Here is a 19,096-nt window from a genome sequence, read left to right as displayed (position 1 = left end):
TCCAGCAGTACCTAGAATAAACCACAAAATGCCATCATGTTCTACTCCCTGGTGTTTTCAGTCCAAGCAAGGCTGAGGTGAAAGGAACAGGAGGGAATCGGGTCTCTTTAGGGAAGGCATGGCCCGAGTTTCTTTCTTTAAAACAGACCAGTGATAAAACTACTGAAAAACTGACTTTATTTGTGGATGTATAAAGAAAATTAGCCAGACTCATTCCGGTTATTTTCTGCTGACTGCCATGTGAACATCCCAAAGTGATCTCTTGTCTTGGGGACAGTTTGGGGGTTACTAGGTTCAGTTTTTTGCAGAAAACAGCAAAATTATAACCAGTGAGCAAGAGATTTGTGAATGTTCTTCTGCAGCCAGTTTATCTGTAACATTTAGAAGTGGTGTAAGTAACCTCCCTGTGCATAAAATGCAACTGCTTATCGTGCTGTGAAATGTAACGCTGCTGAGAACTGAGTGTAATTGATTTATAATTCATGTGAAAGATAAAATCAATGATCTAACAACTTTAAAACATAAGTATTTTGGCTTGCTAAACATTTGGAATTTTCTTTGCATAATGCTTTATCATTCTGCTTTATTACCTCTTTAAAAATGTAATTTCATTGTTTCTTGAGTTTACTATCACTATCTCTTAATTATGTTTTTTTTAATTCATGTTTACAGACTCTGTCTAGACAAGTCTGATGGGCTCCATTCATTTCTGTAGAGAATTTTCAGTAAGAGGAGGCACTTTTATATGTTAAGATTTTTTAGTTACCAAAAAAAGAGACTCCAACCACATGTCATGTGGTTCCCCACATAAATGATTTCTCCATTATAATACTTGAGTGTTATAAGGTAACTGGTGAATTTAATTTTTCCTGTGATTTTTTTTCCTGTTTTCTTTTTAGTTGTTTAATTTCTACCCATTCCTTGTATTTCTCCTCATACCTCACAAGATGATATTGAAAAAGGTAGAAGAGGAGTGTGTGTGTGTGTGATCTTAAAGTGCATCGAGAGAGTATTAATCAAAACAACCTGACAAGCTACATTGGTGCTTTGGTATTCAAATGAGGTATTTTAACAATATGATGATTCTTAGTGCCATATCTTATTCAGAGGTGCTGATTAGATTTCTGGTCTAATGAACATGCTTTATGACAGTCTATTTATATAAAACTTATATATAAAATTTATATTAAAAATATTTAAATTTTGGGTAATCCTATTTTAATACATTAAGTGCTGCATACTGAAGGAAAAGCAAGAAAAAATAACTGGACCATATTGCATGAATGTCTAAAACTTGTCCTCAGCTGTCATTTCCAGTCCCTTCCTTGCTGGAAGATGAGAAAGCGGTAATGTCATTTTTCCAACACTCTCCAGGCAGATACATGGAGAGGCAGAAATTCCTCTTGCTTTGTAGCCTCTTATGTGTGTCAGAGAATCAAAGTCTGAGTATCTGGAACCTGTCCACCTCCATCCAAGCACTGAATGCTGCCATTAAAGACCAAAGGATCTAAGGGGTTTTTCTCTATCTACCCCCAGGGGCTGCAGACCTCCTTCCCTGGGGTATTCCAACCAAAGTCAACAGAAACTGGGATTTACAGGTGTGTCACCACTGAGGGAAACTCACTCAGTGCCTTTTCTTTGCACTGCAGGAAAGGTTAGTGCAGAGATCGAGTTCTTGGCCCAAGCTGCTTCCCTATCTTTGATGAGTGGAAAAACCTGCCATTTACCAATGCAGTGATCCATGGGGTGTGGAGATTTGTCACGCTCCTGCCACATGTTCCCTGCTGCCCCTCAACTGGCACTTCAGAGGCTACTTCATCCCCAATGTACTTGCTGCTCTCCAGGTGATGGGGGACACCAGGGACCCACAGGACAAAATATCCCAAGGGATAGGTGGGCTTCTAGCACAGGGCTCTTTGTGAGAAAGAGCCACTTCCCTAATCCCTTGTCTCCAAGTCCAATCTGATGGCAATTTGACTTCAGGGTTACGCACGCAACTTCCCATTTCCCATAGCTCAGTCTTCATACCCTGGAGTCTATTTCTTATTCTCTTCACTCTCCATCCCTGATCCTGCCCTGCAGGGCAGTGCTGCCTCTGGGCTACCAGGATGTTTTCTTGTTGCCTTGCTGGAGGCAAGCAGGGAACAGCTGGGTGGCAAGGGAGCCTGGCCCAGGTCTTTCCTCTGCTTCGTAACTCAGAAACAGCCAACAACCATTGTAGCTTAATCATAGAATTGTTTAGGTTGGAAAAGGCCTTTAAGTTCATCAAGTCCAACCATCAGTCTAGGACCACCACCATGTTCACCACTAAAGCACATCCTCAAGTGCCATATTTGTACATTTTTTAACACTTTGTTGCAAGTCTGAATTTCCACCACTGTGCTGGTTTAGGGCCAATTCAGGTATTACTCAGTAATTCCAGTGAACTGGGTATTTTCACCAACAAAGGGTCATATGGTCCTGTACAAGCCCAGAAATGAGTTCAGAGGAAGGAGTTGGCTTCCAGACACAGCCCAAAGGGAAGAACAGTGAGTGGGAAGCCAGAGGCTGGTGACATCCACACATGCTAAAGCAGAGTGTGATTGTGCTGCAGGGAACAACAGGAATCCCTCTGCTCACCTCTGTGCTGCTGGATAAAATGGGAAAAATGGGATATGCCAGATGAGTTTAACCCCAACCATTCCCTGCCTACCACTTGATTCTTCCAGGTTAATGGGAAAGGAATGTCTTTGCTCCCAGCCTTGCAACAGGTGAATGCATTTGAACTGAGGAAGGGGCATAAAGCCCCAAGGCTGAGCTCTGCACTCCTTACCCAGCCCAAATTTGTGCTAGCAGAGGATTTTATCCCAGTGAGGATCACAGTGCTGGGCTGGCTGTAACTCAGAGGGATCGTGGTGCCATCTTGTGGCAAAAATGAAGTAGATATTATATTCTGTGTAAGCTGATTGCTGTGGCCGATGCAGAAGGGCTGCAGGCAGAGTTGCTGCAGTCCTTGCACCTGATCAGTGCCCCTCTGAGGGCAGGAGCCCCTGGTCCCAGCATCATGCAGCAGTGGGGATGGCAGGCTGGGTGATGGGACTTGCTGCCCAGCCAGCTGCCAGTGCCATGGGCCACAGACACGGTGTGAGTTGGATTTGCTCAGATCTTATGTTAAAAATGAAGCCATCTGTCCCACCCTAAGGTGTTTGCCATTGATTCAGGTGAGTGTTGCAAGGCACAAACATGTTTTGCAGCCAGAGGGAGGACCCTCAGGGCCACTAAGGAATGTGGAAATGGTATTTCCACCTCTGAGAGGCAATGCTTTCTGCTAGATAAATATGTAGTTGAGTCTTAATCAATATTCTGCCATCGCTTGACTGAGCAAGTAAATGGGAGACAGGCAGTTTATTTTGTGGAAATATATGCAGCTGTGTAATTCTGTATTCTGGGGAGGGATCGCTTCCATCCCTCTGCCCATGCAGGCACAAGTAGGATGTACTTTTCTAAGGAATCGGAGAAACCTGTTTTCCTTGGATGTTTGCACCTGGTAGCTCCTGGCTCTTGTTGAGGCACAGGTATTGCTGAATCCCTATGCCAGGCCAGCACTGCCTCTGGCTCTGCTCTGCTGCCAGAGAGTGCCAGCACAGAAGGTGATATCCAAAAAGAGCTGGCTCTGAAGGCTGCTCTGCCATGCAGGAAGGGATCCATCTCTCTCCTTCAAAGCCAAGAACCCAAGAGCCCATGGTAAGGGGTCAGGTCTGATGTTCCACCAGTGAATTCATGCAGATTTTAGCTCAGCCCAGCATTGTTCACCAGGCCATTAGATTGTTGCCATATCTGTCTTTTGAGTTCATGTTACTTTCAGAGGGGGTAGAGCAGGAAGAGTTCTGGCCTCTCTGAAGCCAAAGGCAAAAGTCTTTTTTTACCTCAGCAAGACCAAGACTTTCTTCATGGAGATGAGGTTTGCTCCCCAGTAGCTTTACCTGTCTCTCCCTTCCTTCCTTGGAGAAGACTCTGTCCCGCTGCCACCACTTCTCAAAATTGACATTGACAGCAGGCGATGCTTTGGGAGGACAAGAGGAGAGAAGTTCAGGGTCCAAGGCACTAAGCAGAGGCCCAGCACCAGCACTTGTGGTGGCAACCTTTGATTCAGGCTCTGCAAGCAAGAGTTGAAGACATAAAGGTAAAGAAATGAGACTGTCCCCAGGGCTGACTCACCAAAAAAAAGAGCAATTTGCCCTGGAAAAACCACCCTGCAGGTATGGAGGGTCTCCTGTTGAGCTGGTTTTTAGTAGGCTGAGGGTATGCAGAACCTGTCATCCATGAGATACACCTGATATTTTAATATTCATTGTTGCCCTGGGCTCAGGATCAACGTTTCATGGCATCTTCATCTCTGTTTACTGCAAAGTTGAGTGCCAGGCATAGGAAAGGTGATGAAGACCTGGGATTGAGTTCCCATGAAGGAAGAATCAAACGATATGATAAAGCACATTATAAGCAAATGCATATGGAAAAGACTGGAAAGTCACAGGCAGATAAATGAATGAAAAATTGCCTGAACTATGCATCAACTATTGTGGAATATAATGGCAGATGGGAGTGCTACAGATGGGGACAACAGAGCTACAGAGAGCCTGACCAAGGTACAGAGGAAAGGAAGTCAATCAAAACCAGCTCTCATTTAATCCCTGATCCCCATTCTCTGTGCTAAATGAGTACTGTGAAATTAGACGTCATTTTCAGGAAAATTGCATGGCTGGTTCCAAAGGCCAGACCATCCCAAACACTGGAATGACTGCTCATGTGGGCTCTTAACATTAACCAGGAGATCCGAAAAGAGGAACAGCCTTTGCTCCTATTTAACAAGGTCAGGAGAGACAGAAATGCATGAAACTAGCACTGGGTATAGTTTATTTTTCTGTATCATTAGCATCTTACCAGATGCTGGTGCAAGTCACACATGACCTTATGATTTAAATTGCAAACTTAGAAATGTAGCTCCTGTTTCATTCAAACTATGAAGCAGTGTTGAGCTTGATGGTAGCAGCACTTGTTTATCTAAAAAGGTTTGCAGAGACTGGGGTGTCTTCCAGGACACTGTTCCAAGACAGAAATAACTTTGTCCTCAAATCACATGAATCGATCTGTTTTTTCACTCTCAGTGTTTGACTTGGCTGCCCAGTAGGCATAATCCTAGTAGGAACTTGCTAGAAGCTGTGGAAAAGTTCAGGAGGTACCTATGGATGGTTCAAGTGTGTGATCCACAGTGTATTTCTGTGGCTTCCAGAAAACTGTGGTGTATCTTTCCTCAGGATTTTGAGCAGATTCCTGTGACATCATGAACCACGGGAGCCTGGGTGTTACACCCTCCAGGGCTGTATCCCCTTCACCAGACCAGCTGCTTGGTCCCTTCATGGGCTCCATACACAGTCTGTCTTGAGAAGTGGGGCGTGTTTGTCAGCACCATCATGGTTGTGATTGATCATACGCATCTCCCCACAGCACGGGAGCAAAGAGCAACCTATGGAGCAGTGGAGTGGGGCGGATGGAGACAATGGGAAGGGGATGTGAAGGAGGGTGATGTGGAAGGGTGGGGGGATGGTGAGTTTGGGCAAAGTTGGGTCTAAACAGCTTCCCACTTGTTGGGCTGCTCTTGAGTGAGGCCGTGGTTATTCACGCAGGACAGCACAGGTTGCCTGAGGCTGAGGCCTTAATGTGAAAGTTGTTTGAGGGACAGTAAGGTCCAAGTCAGACTCTGAAACTCCTGGCTGGGGTTGAAAAGTAAATGTCTGAAGCAATCCTACAAAGAAGACAAACAGTTCCATCTTGGCCAGGCTTTCTCCAATGCAGTTCCTTCGTCCTGCAGATGAAAGCAATGAGTTAACCTGATGGAAAGATCAAACTGGAATTTTTGCCACAGACTCAGTGGCATCTGAGATGTTGCAATGGGAGTAGAAGTGAAACCTTGAAATGCACAAAACCATTTTGGAATAGAGGAGCCTGTGTTGTTAAAGGTACCTGCCTGGTCTCTTGTCACACAGCCACCTGCAACAGCAGGTCACAACTGTGTTACAGAGTTATTTTCATCTATGGTGAACCCTCTCCTCTTCTTAGCTGTATCAACTCTCCCACCATCTTTAACCCTTTGTCTTTGAAAAGCAGCCTGATTGATAAATGCCACCTCCTTCCAAAGTGGAACTGTTTGAAACTCACTTTTCCTGTGAAAAAGTTTATCCTAACATCCCACTTTTCTAAAAGAGTATGTTTCTTCTTTCCTACCCCTCTCTGTGCTAGATCCAATGGTGAGAGAATTGTGCTCTGAGAGCAGACACTTGCCCAGGTGTGGAAAATGGACTCCATTCAGTTGCCTGTTTGCTTACTGACCGAGTTAAGTTAGCCATGAAAGCCCTTCAGTGCATATTGCAATGAAATAGGACTGCCATAGCCTCAGCTCTGTGCAGATCAGCCCTTTAGTTACCTGTGGAAAAGGGCAGGAAAGCTCCTTTCTTTACAAAATTTCCTTCAGCATCAAGAAAGTGGTTGGGGTTGAACTCATGTGGTGTCTCCCATTGTGTCTTATCCAGCAGCACTGAGGTAAGTGATGGGATTACAATTATACCCTGGAAGAAAAGTACACAAAAGAACAAAAGATATCAGAGTGCTCTGTTGTGGTTCATTTTGTCACATAGACTTTGGTGTCCCAGGAGATTTGCTCCACCTGGAATAGGTGGAGACCCTGAGAGTTTTATCCCATCGTGCAGTAGAGATCAGTGAGATTTTCCCACTGGTGCCAAGGATTGAAGCCAAACCCCATGTGGTGCTGTGAAAACCTCAAGTAGGAGGTAAGATCCTGCAAATTCTCTGGCAGTTACTTCACTGTGCAGATGGCAGCAAGGAGGTAAACCAGGGTCAGTCATGGAGTAAGGAAGTCCTGAGTATGAGAGGGGCTGGATTGAGTCCTGTGACACAAGTCTTTCTGGACTCAATATAGAAACTCTTTGGGGGATGATTTTGGATTCTGTACTGTAATTCCCAATAAAGAAACCATTCTCTAGGGGCACTGGCAAATCTAAGGAGCATGTTGTGTTCCTGGGATGGAGCAGTCACCTACCTTGGGGAGGAAGTAGCCCCTGAAGTGGGTGTCAACTGCAGTGCAGCGTGGAACATGGGGCAGGAGGGTGATAAACCTCTGCACTTCGTGGAGCACTGCATTTGTGTATGGCATGTTCTTCCTGTCCTCATATGTGGCCCAGCTTCCAGCTTTGACTGTTCTCCCAATCTCCTCCTGTACCTTTTCTGGAAGGAACAAACAAAGCAAGGAAGCCAACTGTCTCCTTGGATTTGAGTTTGGAAAAAAACATTATTCCAGAGTTTGGAGGGAGAGGGTTCTTAAAGCACCAATGTGGGTTTCCCTGCTCTGTATCTAGTTCAGGCCTGTAGATGGGTTGTTTCCTCAGCATCATACTTTGACCTCCACTCATCCTCTCTCCTAGCAAGAGATTAGCAAAGGGACTATTTTGAGACCTAGATCAGCATCTAATTACATCAGGAGTCCATCACAATGAGGAGGTAGGATTCAGCTCTTAAGGCAAAAGAGTTTCTATGGATCTGAGGCCAGACCTCTCCCTTCCCCACTTCAGCCTTGCCATGGATGGATTGTAGGTAAAATGTGCTCACTTTGAATCTCTGGGTATTTCATCATGAGCAGGATGGACCACTGGAGCGTGGTGGCTATGGTCTCTGTTCCTGCCATGACCAGATCGAGGATGGATGCCATTAAGTTGTCATCATGGAAGAGGCTGTCTTTCTTGTTTTTCTCCTTGGAAAACACAAGAGGTAAGAAAGGTCTTAAAACAATCAGTCTTAGTACTCAGCAAGCTTGGAGAATATTGCAGAGCCTATGACACTGTTGATTATGGCCTTGTGTTTGTGAGCTGGGTGCTAAGGTAGAACTGCCTTTGGATGCACAGCATTCACCATATGGGAGCACCACAGGTGGAAGGCTTGGAGTCGAGTTTTGTTCAATATCAGTCTCCACCCAGAAGGAGGTAGAAGCCCAGAGCGAGGTGCTGTTCACAAGCTCAGCCTTGCAGGTTTGAAAGGAGCCCAATCTCTCCACTGTACTAAAGGAGATTCAGCTAATCCTACCTCTGAGGGACTCCTCCTGCTCAAGGGCAGGTTTGAATCCCCAACAAGGTTCAAAATTGGCTTTCATACCATTTCTGCATGGGCTTTAGAACTGTGCTACCTCTTTGTCCACATAGCTGAGTAGAATACTTAGTGTCTAAGGTCAGCCTGGATCCAGAAAAATCTCAGAGCCCAAGTATTATGTGTTGAATGAAATCAACTGATGTGTGAAACTGCCAAGTCTCTGTTAAGTAAGATGCAGGGTAGGGTTAGGACTTGCACTGATGATTTATCATTCAAGTACTTTAAGTGGATCATTCATCTTTTAGCAACAATATCAACGATTAATTGATTTGTTGTAAAAAGAAAGGCAGAGTCAGCTTTCATGTGAATTCATGCATTTTATACTAGAAGCAAGAAGTTGATATCACATTATTAGAGCTGCTATATCAGGAGTGCACTGAGACTGTAGCTTTTGTATCTTAATTTTGATAGAAAAATCTCTGCAGTAAAATACACCAACTGTAACAGGCTGGCACCTGATTTCAATATCACTAGAGTAACAGCATAGATTTCAACAGATTTATATAACATGATTGAAATCAAGACTCAGTAACAATTTTGGTTAGAAGATCTAAAGCAGACATTGCAGTCAACAGAGCTAATCAGTCAAATACCTCTTGTTGCTTGAATATCAGTGCATCGATGTAGCTCCTCACACTGTTCTCATTAATATCCTCCCTGCTTGCCTTCATGTATTGCCTTAAGATGACACGCACATCTTCTATTTTCTTAAGCATAATCTTGTGGGTTTTGAAAAGAAATCCAAGGAATGGGTAGAAATTGAAATACTAATGAGGAATTAAAAGAGAGAAGCGTTAGGCCTGGAGAAATATCACACAGAAACACAGAATATTCTGAGTTGGAAGGGACCCATGAGAATCACCAAGTCCAACTCTTAAGTGACTGGCCCATACAGAGATCAGACCCATGACCTCAATGGATGCTGAAACAGCTTCTTTTCAAGGCAGGACATGTCAGCTGAATTTTGTCTTCAGTTGCAGTATCTCAGCATCCCAGGGACTTCCTGGGCAGATTTTCATAAGAGAGGCTTGCAACCTTTGAGCCTTTATTTAGTATAACCTAATTTTAAGTATTTGTGCTGTTCTGTGAGATCAGGTGCTCTACTGGTAACAGCCAGGTTAGGTCAGTATGAGACTAGTTAGTTTTTCCCAATAGCAGTTGTGAAAGATCAGGCTGGATAGTTTGAAGATAAGTTTTCCTGGCACTCTCCAAGGAAGCATTTTTATTGCAATCTGTGAAATGTCACTCACTTAGACATCAACACTGAATGTGTCTGTAGAAAATACAGAAAGAAAGCCTAGATGGTCCAGGGATGTTGAAAACCCCCCCAGAAAATAATATCTGGAGCTAAAGTAACCATAGTTCAGTTCATATTCTATCTCTACACCAATGCGCAGGATGGGTCAAAAGGAAAGTAGCAAAGGGGAATCTGGCAGCACATTTGTAGTGACCAAGGAGGCACATGGGGAACTGTTACATTTTAGGTATAATGGCTGGTTCTGAACATTTGAAAACGACTGAAGTAAATCCTGTGGTTTGTGTGGCTCAGAGATGTGATGTGCCAGTGTAAAAATTGTTACTCTGTGGGACAGGTTACTTACGTTTAAATATGGAGATCCCAGAAGAATCATAACTTCATCTATGAGTCTTAAGAGAGTGAGAAATGTTGGGTCCTTATAGTCAAACCTATCCCCAAACAGCATGATGAAGGTGATGTTGATGGGAGCACAGTTGAAGGACGGCAGGGTAAAAGGTTCCCCTGCAACAGGAGGAGGATGGGAATGCTGTGAGATGTTGAGCAGCTGTGACACATGTGAGGCTGTACAGCTCCGTGATGGCTTCCAGCTCACCTTTGAAGGATTTGATCCTCTCAATAAGAAAGTGAAGCTCCTCAAAAATTTTCCCTTCTATCATCTGTTTCCCCATGCCGAGGTTGCGCATGCTGGACACGGTGAATCTGCGGGTTGTTCTCCACAGCTCCCCGATAGAGAAGAACAGACCTGGGGAGGCCATGAGACGTGGTGCTGGGCTCAGGCACCGAGGAGCCCCACCACACCAAACAAAGCAGGACTGGATGAGGAGGGACCTCCACAAGTGGTTCTGCTGCCCAGTTTCCCATGGATTTAGGGACTAAGGATCTCCCATTTCTGTGTGCCCCATCCCTGTATCCTCTCAGCTGCATTCTCCCAGTCTCACTGAGCCTGTAGTTTGAGAAAAACAAGCTCCCTCACAAGCAAATTACCCCAGCCCTCTCCTGAGTGGCAGATAAGCAGGATGGCTTTCAGACCAGTATGGGTTGGCTGTAGAGCTGGTGGGACATGTTGGTCTAAGTCAATCATGAGACCTTTCTGACCCCATTGTTTGCAAGTCTCAGACCTCAAGCAACAATCTTGTATCTCTGAAGTTTCTCCCTTTGTCCTGTCCTAGTCATAAAGGCTTTTTATCTGTGTGTATCTGTGTGGGATGGGATAATTCAGTCTCCTCAACCCTGGTCAGTGCTAAACTGTTTCATTGAGATTCCCAGCAATGCTGTGTTTTCAGCAGTGGCAAAAATACTGACATTTTTGTGGAGGTTTCTGAGCTCATGCCTCGATGATCTCTAACACCTCCAAGCAGGGATGGGTATTTCATCCCGTCAGAGTGCTGCAAAGAAAAAATTGGGTCAATAATCAAAAAATTATCTCAGATTGCATCTCAGTTGAAAAGCTGGATTCCAGCACTTCACATCTTCATCTTGGATGTGAGGTTTTAAAATGTGTTTGTTTTTTCTAGAATAATCCCTCTTTTAAAGCAGTGTAGTTCTTATTTGGAAAGCAAAACTTTTTTCTCTAAAAATCTCAAAGCAAATTTCTAAACTTCAAATTTTAACTTTTCTCTAATTCATGCAATTTCATCCAGATCATTCCTTTTCTGAGAACATCTTCACAGTCAACAAATTGGTATTTTCTGAAAAAAAAGCTTTATGGGAAAATTTGTGAGCATTGTTGCCTTAACAACCCCTGAGAACTTCCATCTTTGGGTCACCTCTAAATGCTTCAGACTTGGGCTGAGAAGATTAGTGTGAAAGGACTTACGGTACAATACTGGTAGTCTCCCACAGGGATACTTTACATGTAAATTAGCTCTAAAAAATGCTTTTCTCCCCATCGATTCCTTTTATTTATGTAGCGATAAATTCATCTATTGATATTATGGCTGGGTAATTTAATTTCTAATTCTAATCCCAACTTCAACCTGTGTTCAGCATATAAAACTTAGTTTTGGATCTCAAAGCTAAAGCCTCAGAGGAAGCAGAGTATGAACAAGCCAAAAAGTCCTCTGAAAAAGTCAGGGATGGAGAGTTGCCTTGGAAAAACGATGGGATTGGTTTTGAGGGTGAATTTCCAGCCTCAGCCTATTGCTTCTGCCTGAACCCATTTCAGTCTGGTCTGCTCAGGAGTCTTTATGGGGAAGAAAAGGTGTGGGGATGATATGTCCAAAACTGAGGCACCTGGCAGTGGGAGAAAGGGGAAAACCCTACAGCTCCAAGCAGCCAAACCAGTTAGTCCAAAGTCCCCTGAAAACATGAGGAAGGTTTGTAAATGTGGTGTCAGTGACCCACTTATATTGACATCTTATGGAAATTAACCCCAGAATTACCACAGTGCCTTTAAAAATCCCGCTCCTCACCCTTAAACTTTTAGGACATGGATTGGTTGCAAGTGCATGAGTGAAAATGATGGAAAGCCAGGAGTGATTGTGTGCAAGTGAGGAAAGCCAAATGTTTTCTGTCAGGTTGGCTCCAGAAGGGCCCAAGGGGGATGTTTAAAAGCCGGGCTCCGGGGATGCACAGTCAGGCTGGCACTAAGCAATGGTGTCATCCCTCCCACCCACCCCCATCATTGCTCTAGTACCGTTTCCGTTCTGAATTTGGTCAAATATTGGGATGGATGGTCTGTCTACAAACTCCTCTGTGTAGTTCACAAGCGCCTCCCGCACAACTTCGTACCCGGTCAGGACCACAACTTTCTGGAACCCAAAGTGGAGGGTGAAGATGGGGCCGTATTTTTCCGCAAGCTGAAAAAGAGGTGAGCTGTGATGGTCAGTAAGTGAGGGAGGGTGCATGGAGCAAGCACCTGCTGCTTTCTGAAAGGACATATTCTGTCCTGGCACCCTGCTGGGAACAGCTGCAGAGCCGCTACCTGCAGAATTGGCACCTGTGAGCCGGAGCTCATCACGGTCAAACACGAGGCATTTTGTATGGATGCCTTGCTGACATCCATGTGGAATTCAAACTTCTTGCTATTAAAGAACCCCCACCTCCATCAATGCATTACTAATCTGGTTTTGCTGTTAAGGAGGAAATAAAAGCAAAAAGCAAAAAATCCCACCTAGGTCCCACTGGGACCTCAAATGGCAACAAAATCTGGCAACGGAGAAAGAGGAAGAGAGAAGAGAGTTCAGCACAAATAATGATGCTGTTGAACAGGAAAATTTTGATATGATGCTCCTCGCATACCAAAGCCCTTCTGCATTCCTTCTACTAGACCAGAGGAGCCATGTATCTCCTCAGCACTGTGATGGGCACTGTGGCACCCTTTCTCCTGCCTACCTATACTCCTTCTCTGCATCTTGCTTCCCAGAAACTTGCAAACAGCACTTGGAGATGGCCAAGAAGAGTTTGGGCTGGGCTGAAACAAGGTGATGGGAAGCCACAGTCCGAGTCTACCACATAAACAAACACAAGGTGATATTCAGGCAGCCTTAGCCTGTGCCAGGCCAGCGGCAGCTTTTACAGGAAAGAGGGGACACCCATCAGTGCCCTGCCAAACAACACCACTCAGTGCTTGCTGCTCAGTGCAGTCACCATTTTTCTGCTGCCTCTGGGGTGAGATGGAGGGATAACCCCTCTGGAGTAATCTGAAAGCAAAGGCAAACATAGGCAATACCAAATACGGCCTAACAAGGGGCCAAAAGCATGCAGAGATAATTCCAAACTGCTGTTCAGAGGCTGCAGCCCTGCTGGATAAACTGACCCCAACCCTGACATTGCCCATAACAACACCAGATGCTGGAGCCTCACCCCGTGGCAGCACTAACCCACCAGCGGCTGCTCCCCCATCACAGCCCGTGCTTGCTGGGCACCGGTGTGCCGGGAGCCGTGTCGGTGCCTTGCCGTGAACCGGCACTGTCTGTTTGCTCACTCTCTCCGTGACCCTGGCACGGGTCGGTCCCCGAGGGTGCCTTCTGCTAAAGCCAGACTCAGCAGCCCATAGAAACACCACAGGCTGTGCCAGCCTCATCTTGCCCAGAAGGACAGTTTACCGCCCTAAGTGGGGTAAATTGTCTTAATTACAGGTTAGTAGAAGGGCTTTCAGGCTATTCATTCTGGTTCCTTAGCACAACTTTCCCATCCCTCTCTTGTACTGCCATCCAGATTTTAATGCGTATCCAATATATCAAGGGGATTTTGCAATGGAGCATCTGGATTTGGCTCTCTCCACAGCAGTTTTGGGGTCACTGCATCGTGGAATTCCTCTTGCCAGATCTCCAGGGCACACGGGAGGGAAGCAATTTCATTTCGTGTTAGTTATGTCCTAATGCTTTAGAAGATTTCTGGGTGTCCAAGCTATCAAATTAATATTTCAAATCCCACAAGCATTATAGACTTCATGTACATCATCACAATTACATGAAGAAATCCCATATTACCCAGAGGTCTTTTTTTAATGGTTGATTGCTTCTAAATTACATTGCATCAACACAGACATTGTCTAGAAGCCCAGAAAAATATTGTAAAGCAATTTTCACACCTTTACAATTTAGTTTGAGTTAAAAAAGACTAAAAAGGTCTCACTGATACATCCCAGGCAGCTTTAAAATCTATGAGGGTCTGAGTTAGGGGGTTTTTGTCCTACCTTCATTAGTGATTTATCTTGCCTTCTAAGATCCACCAAGTGCAGGTTACCAATGATCGGAAGAGGAGTTGGACCCGGAGGTAATTTAAAAGCTGAATTTTTATAGCCATTTGAAAAATAGACTATGGCTAATAATACTGCTGCACAGAGCAGACTAATTAATGCAGGATCAGAGAGAAACGAAAATAAAAAAGACATTTTTTTAGTAATAATCTGGGTTTGGGGTGTTAGAAGCAATAAAAATGCAGTGGCACTGTTCAGTTTCTGCCAGCTGGCTTTCTGTTTGCTCTCTGTGATTGCTACAAGCACTCAATTCTTATTAAGGTTTGTAGAGTACCTAAATAAATACTGCATACTCCACCCTCTTTAAACACCTCAGAGAATGTGGTCTAAGCAGTTTGCAAAGCCTGTCCAGAAGTAAAGAGAGTTTCAAATTACAAACCCATGCATGTGTGTGCAAGAACATATACATGGGAAAAGGTGCTTGGCATTCCTCTATAACCTACTCCTCCCTGAGACCTCAAGGTCCTTCATTAGCAGTACTGTGACCCTCCAAACACTCTGCTGACACAGGGAAATAAAAAGGTTTCTTTGAATCCTATTAGAACCTCCACATTCAGATTGAGGTAGGATTTGAGATCTCTATGTTACTACAGAGAAAAACCAGTATTGTTATTGGAGACTTTGGCTTTCTTGATGTCAAGTGAAGATCAAAGGTTGTTAATAATGGTAAAGCCCATGTATCCCTGCGGGGGTTGTAGCCCATAAATTTCTTCATAAAGTCTGCTCTGAAGTGCCCAGAAGGGATGTGATTTCAGACTTTGTGTCTGAAGCAGAGGACATGTAATAGCTAGCCATGGAAAATTAGCTTGGATCAAGTGATCATGAGTGGATTCATGAGTGGAATGGAAAGACAAAATTAGATTTGAAGCTTCTGGGATGACTCTTCATTTTGCAAGAGCAGCTTCTAAGAGACAGAGGGAATAAGTCGGTGAAGTTAATGAAGCCAGCTGACCTGCCAGGCTCCAGAAGAGGAACAAGGCAGGAGAATGGAATGATTTTAAATCAAAGATGCTAAACACCTGGAGCTTGCATCCCTCATAAAAGTTTAAATCTCCTATAAAATATTTGAGGTCTACCTGGTTGAATAGTGATTTTCGTGTGGAAGTTGGGAATAAACAGCCAAAGGAATAAGATTGTTCAGGGAAGAAAGAGCTCTCTTACATGATGAGGAAGCACAAGGCTAAAGGTACGTTTGTCCAAAGGTTAGATCATATAAAGGCCATTATTCAGCAAATATGGTCCCTCAGCCTTGCAAATGCAGAGAGGGCAGGGAAGGAAGATGACCTGATCCAGAGTGGGCATAGCTATGGTCAGCAGGGTCCCAGAGCAAATGGTGCTGGGTTGCACACTGAAGCTCTCTGTGTGGTGTGGAGATGTTACAGCACAACAGCCACCCAGAAGCAGAGGCAGTGAGTGTGTTGCAACATTTCTGGGGTTTATTTTTTTATTAGTTTCCAAGAAATGGGCTGGAGGCAATGGTTTCCCCCAGAGCATGCCTAGGATGACTCAACCATGCCTGCTCCAGTGAACGAAGAGGCAGAAGGGCTGTAAAGACAGGCAGGAAGAATCAGGGCTGGCACAGGGCACACAGCGTGGGCATTGTGATGAGAATTTGCACATGCTCTGCACCCTGGGCAAAATGTTTGTTCCTGCAGGATTTTCTTTGATCAGTAGAACCCTGTGGTGCAAAAGCTACGTGTTGCTGGCACTCTCCTGGTATTTCATCCTTGTCCTGGGAACCTCTGGTATCATAAAAAAGCCTTTCAGAAAGAGACTTAAATTATCTCTGAAAAGTCAGGGGGAGTGTATTGTGTTTTTTTCAAGCCAGGCTCTGAGTGCAATGCATTAAAATGACAAAGGTAAGTTAAACTCTTGCGATGACAAGAAATTCCTGTCTCAATAATGTGTCTGGTACGTGTTTCGCTCTGGAGCCGCGCTGCTACGTGCTCCCCTGCCTGAGCACACAGAGCTGAGCATAAAACACCTGCCAGGCTGACACTGCTCTGGGTGCATTCCTGGGGCAGCCGGGCCCCTTAAGGGTGCTCTTGGCCTTGTTGTCCCCCATCCCTCATGCCCACCTGGCATTCTGCCACTGCATGTGAACCGGGTGGTGCTGGTGAGGGTGTGGAGCATTGGGTATCGGCCACTTACAGTGCAATCACTGCTCTGCCAGAGACAACCTGGGGAGAGTAAAGCACCAACCCTGCATCCTTTAACTTAAATCCCCGCAGATCTCTCTGCCAGTCCCATTCTGGACCAGCAGTGCATCCAGGACTGCAGCCTCAGGTAACTCCTGATGGCTTTTACTGTGGTGAGTTCCTTGTAATCAAACGCAAGAGACACAGGGACCCCTGTAAGGGGCCACATCAGAGAGCCATGCAGAGGCATGTTCTGCCTCACACAGCAGTTGTGAATTTCTGGAGTTAGCAATTTAATTATTTCCTTTGAGCTCTTTGTGCCTATGAGTATTGCTCACTCTTTGTGTTGCTAAAGTTGTCCTGGCTACATGTGCTGTCCAGGGATCCCTGTGGGCACCTCTGAGGTGTGAGTGTATTGAAGGTGGTGCAGCCCAGCTTGATCAGTTTGACTCAAAATCAACTTCATATTGTAACACCAAATAGATGCACAGCACCAGGACAAAATATTTAATGATCAAGTAAGTGATAAGGTCAGGCTTGCAGTAGTTTGACTGCAAATAGAGCAACAGCAAAACAAAGGTAAGCAAGTACAGCAGCAAAGGCTTCCTTGTTGCACAGCTTGCCCAGCAGACTCCTTGAGCTTTAACAGGGAGCTGGCCCTGTGGTACAGCACGTGTACAAGTGCAATACCAGTACAAGTACAAGGTACAGTATAACAGAGTGCTGCTGTTAATTGTGTGAACTAAAGCTAGTGAGGAGAGTCAGTGGTCACCCTACTTTGTCATCTCTTCATATCCTTTCTCCTTTATTTCCTTCCATTTGCAGCACAGATCAGCTTTAGGTGACAGCAACTTTAGTTTTATGTTGTAGGTTTGCCATAACTGCTCTCTCAGTCTCTAGAACTTTCTATTTGTCCTTTTTTCGTGGCATTGTAATCTTCCTTCCCCACTTCCAAAACAACACAAAAGGATCTCCAGTGACCTAGTTCTCCCCAACCCACATGTGGTTTCCTGCCTATTTCATAGCACACAAAGCAGCCTCCTCTCCTGTACCTGCACCACTGTTCAGATTTCACACACATATCACACTTCCCTCAGTGGGTGTAGCCTTGCAGGTACAGTGAGTTGTTCCTACTCCTAATGGATGCTACATGAAATAAATCATTAATAGTAGTAATCAAACAGCTGCTCTAGGACACCTGAAGTGTCTGGGGTGTCCCCAGCTTCTCACAGAAATTCCCATACAACAAGTTAATGGTACAGGGTGAGCAAATTGGCAACAAAGTCTAACCTGCTTCTCCTTCCAGACTCTATTACCAGTTTTATGTCTGTTTTCACAATGACTGCATTGAAAATCCTATTAGCCTTGACAGGGATGCAGAATGTCTGCTGGCAGAATGTGAGCATTATCAGCTCTGGATTTCTAACTTTGGTTCCTACATAAGCAACCGAAGTACATTTTGCAAGCACCAAAATTTTGCTTTCAGTCTCATTGCAATGGCCCTGCTCCTGCTGTACTGGGCACATGTAACTCCCACGGGATCTCATGGCAGTGGTATGTGCTCAGCAGTGCAGGGTGATCACTTGCTCTGCCTGGACATCTTGCTGCCTATCCCTGACCAAAGACATGTCTGGAGAGGCAGACAACTTGAAACGCCAGGGACTTTGTATCTGGTGTAAAGCTAAAGACAGACTTCCTAAAGAGCTGAAGCTCCATTTCTGATCAAATGGAAAATACTGTCCCAATTCATCACAACACACCTGCTACATGAGACTGAAGTTTGGAATTAGGAGCCTGTGGATGTTGGTTCACCCTGCAGTCAATGGAGAGATTGAGCAATTAAAACTGTAGGGCAGTGAATGATCCCCTGAAGGATCCTCTTTCTTTGTGGGGGGTACAGTGAATCTAGAGAGGAACTACAGCTCCTGAGGTGCCAGTGGAGAAGAGGGCTGAGCCTCCCCCAGCTCTCTGATGGAGCGTGGCAGTCCTGCTGCCCAGACCCAGGCTCCAGTGCCCTCACACTGCCAGGGACTTTTGTCCCTTCAGCCACGCTGATTCAGGAACTCTTCACTTGCCATGGCTGGTAATTTTCTCCCAGTTTAGGGATCTAAGATGGCCCAAGAAGTGATTGGACAAATGCCAGAGCCAGAATGAAGCCAGAAGAGGTGAGGGAGTGGTAGAAATGCCTTTGTTAGCAGCAGCAGCAAGCTGCTAAATTGGTCTCACCATAAATAGGCTGTTCAGCATAAAGTACCTGGTGTGAGTTGGAATGAACCTACTTCCCAAACCTCTCAGATGTTTTCTGATAACTGTCCCGTGCGTGGGTCTTGGCATCAGCCCATGTTACACCCTCATGTCTGGGACTCTGTAATAAAGATAAGGCAGGTTGTATCACACAATGGAAGCTCAGTCTGGGGCTTAGCTGAACAACCATCCTGAGGAGATTTCTAGATCCATTAAGTGTCTGTTGTCTCCAGCTGGGCCATCAGTAATTAGCTCTGCTGTAGAGCTTGGACTTCGGGCTGAGAAATTCCCCGTGGAGGCTATCAGGGGGGAGCCTCTCATGGGTTACATCTATAGAGGAGACTTGAAGGCATTTCATTCTTTCAAACAGTCCTGAAAACAGCATCTCTGGTGTGCTGTTCCCAGAATGAATCACACTGTTTCTGAGAGCAGTATTCAAGGCTGTCTGAAGGGTTTGTGTTATAGAGGCGCCTCAAGAGCTGTAGGAGTGAATGGCATGAATGAGAAAAACCAGCAGGGCCTGGTGTCTTCCTTTCCCTAAATCTCAGATACAGACGGCTT

The 19,096-nt window shown here is 45.0% G+C and overlaps 1 protein-coding gene across 1 annotated transcript; it reads right to left on the bottom strand.

Annotated features, from left to right (window-relative positions):
• Nucleotides 1-4,541: 4,541 nt before the first annotated feature.
• LOC139679678 (cytochrome P450 2W1-like) lies at nt 4,542-14,693 on the bottom strand. Its single transcript, XM_071571644.1, has 9 exons — nt 14,091-14,693; nt 12,087-12,249; nt 10,044-10,193; nt 9,795-9,952; nt 8,787-8,960; nt 7,660-7,801; nt 7,094-7,278; nt 6,461-6,602; nt 4,542-5,842 (listed from the first exon to the last, which is right to left on the bottom strand). The coding sequence occupies exons 1-9, from the start codon at nt 14,286-14,288 to the stop codon at nt 5,652-5,654; spliced, it is 1,503 nt and encodes a 500-aa protein (XP_071427745.1). The 5' UTR covers nt 14,289-14,693; the 3' UTR covers nt 4,542-5,651.
• Between the last annotated feature and the right edge of the window lie 4,403 nt (nt 14,694-19,096).

This window comes from Pithys albifrons, chromosome 16, assembly GCF_047495875.1.
Source record: "Pithys albifrons albifrons isolate INPA30051 chromosome 16, PitAlb_v1, whole genome shotgun sequence".
Lineage (NCBI taxonomy): Eukaryota > Metazoa > Chordata > Aves > Passeriformes > Thamnophilidae > Pithys > Pithys albifrons.
The sequence above is the reverse complement of the archived record's forward strand: the minus strand, read 5'-3'. Positions and strand labels throughout refer to the sequence as shown.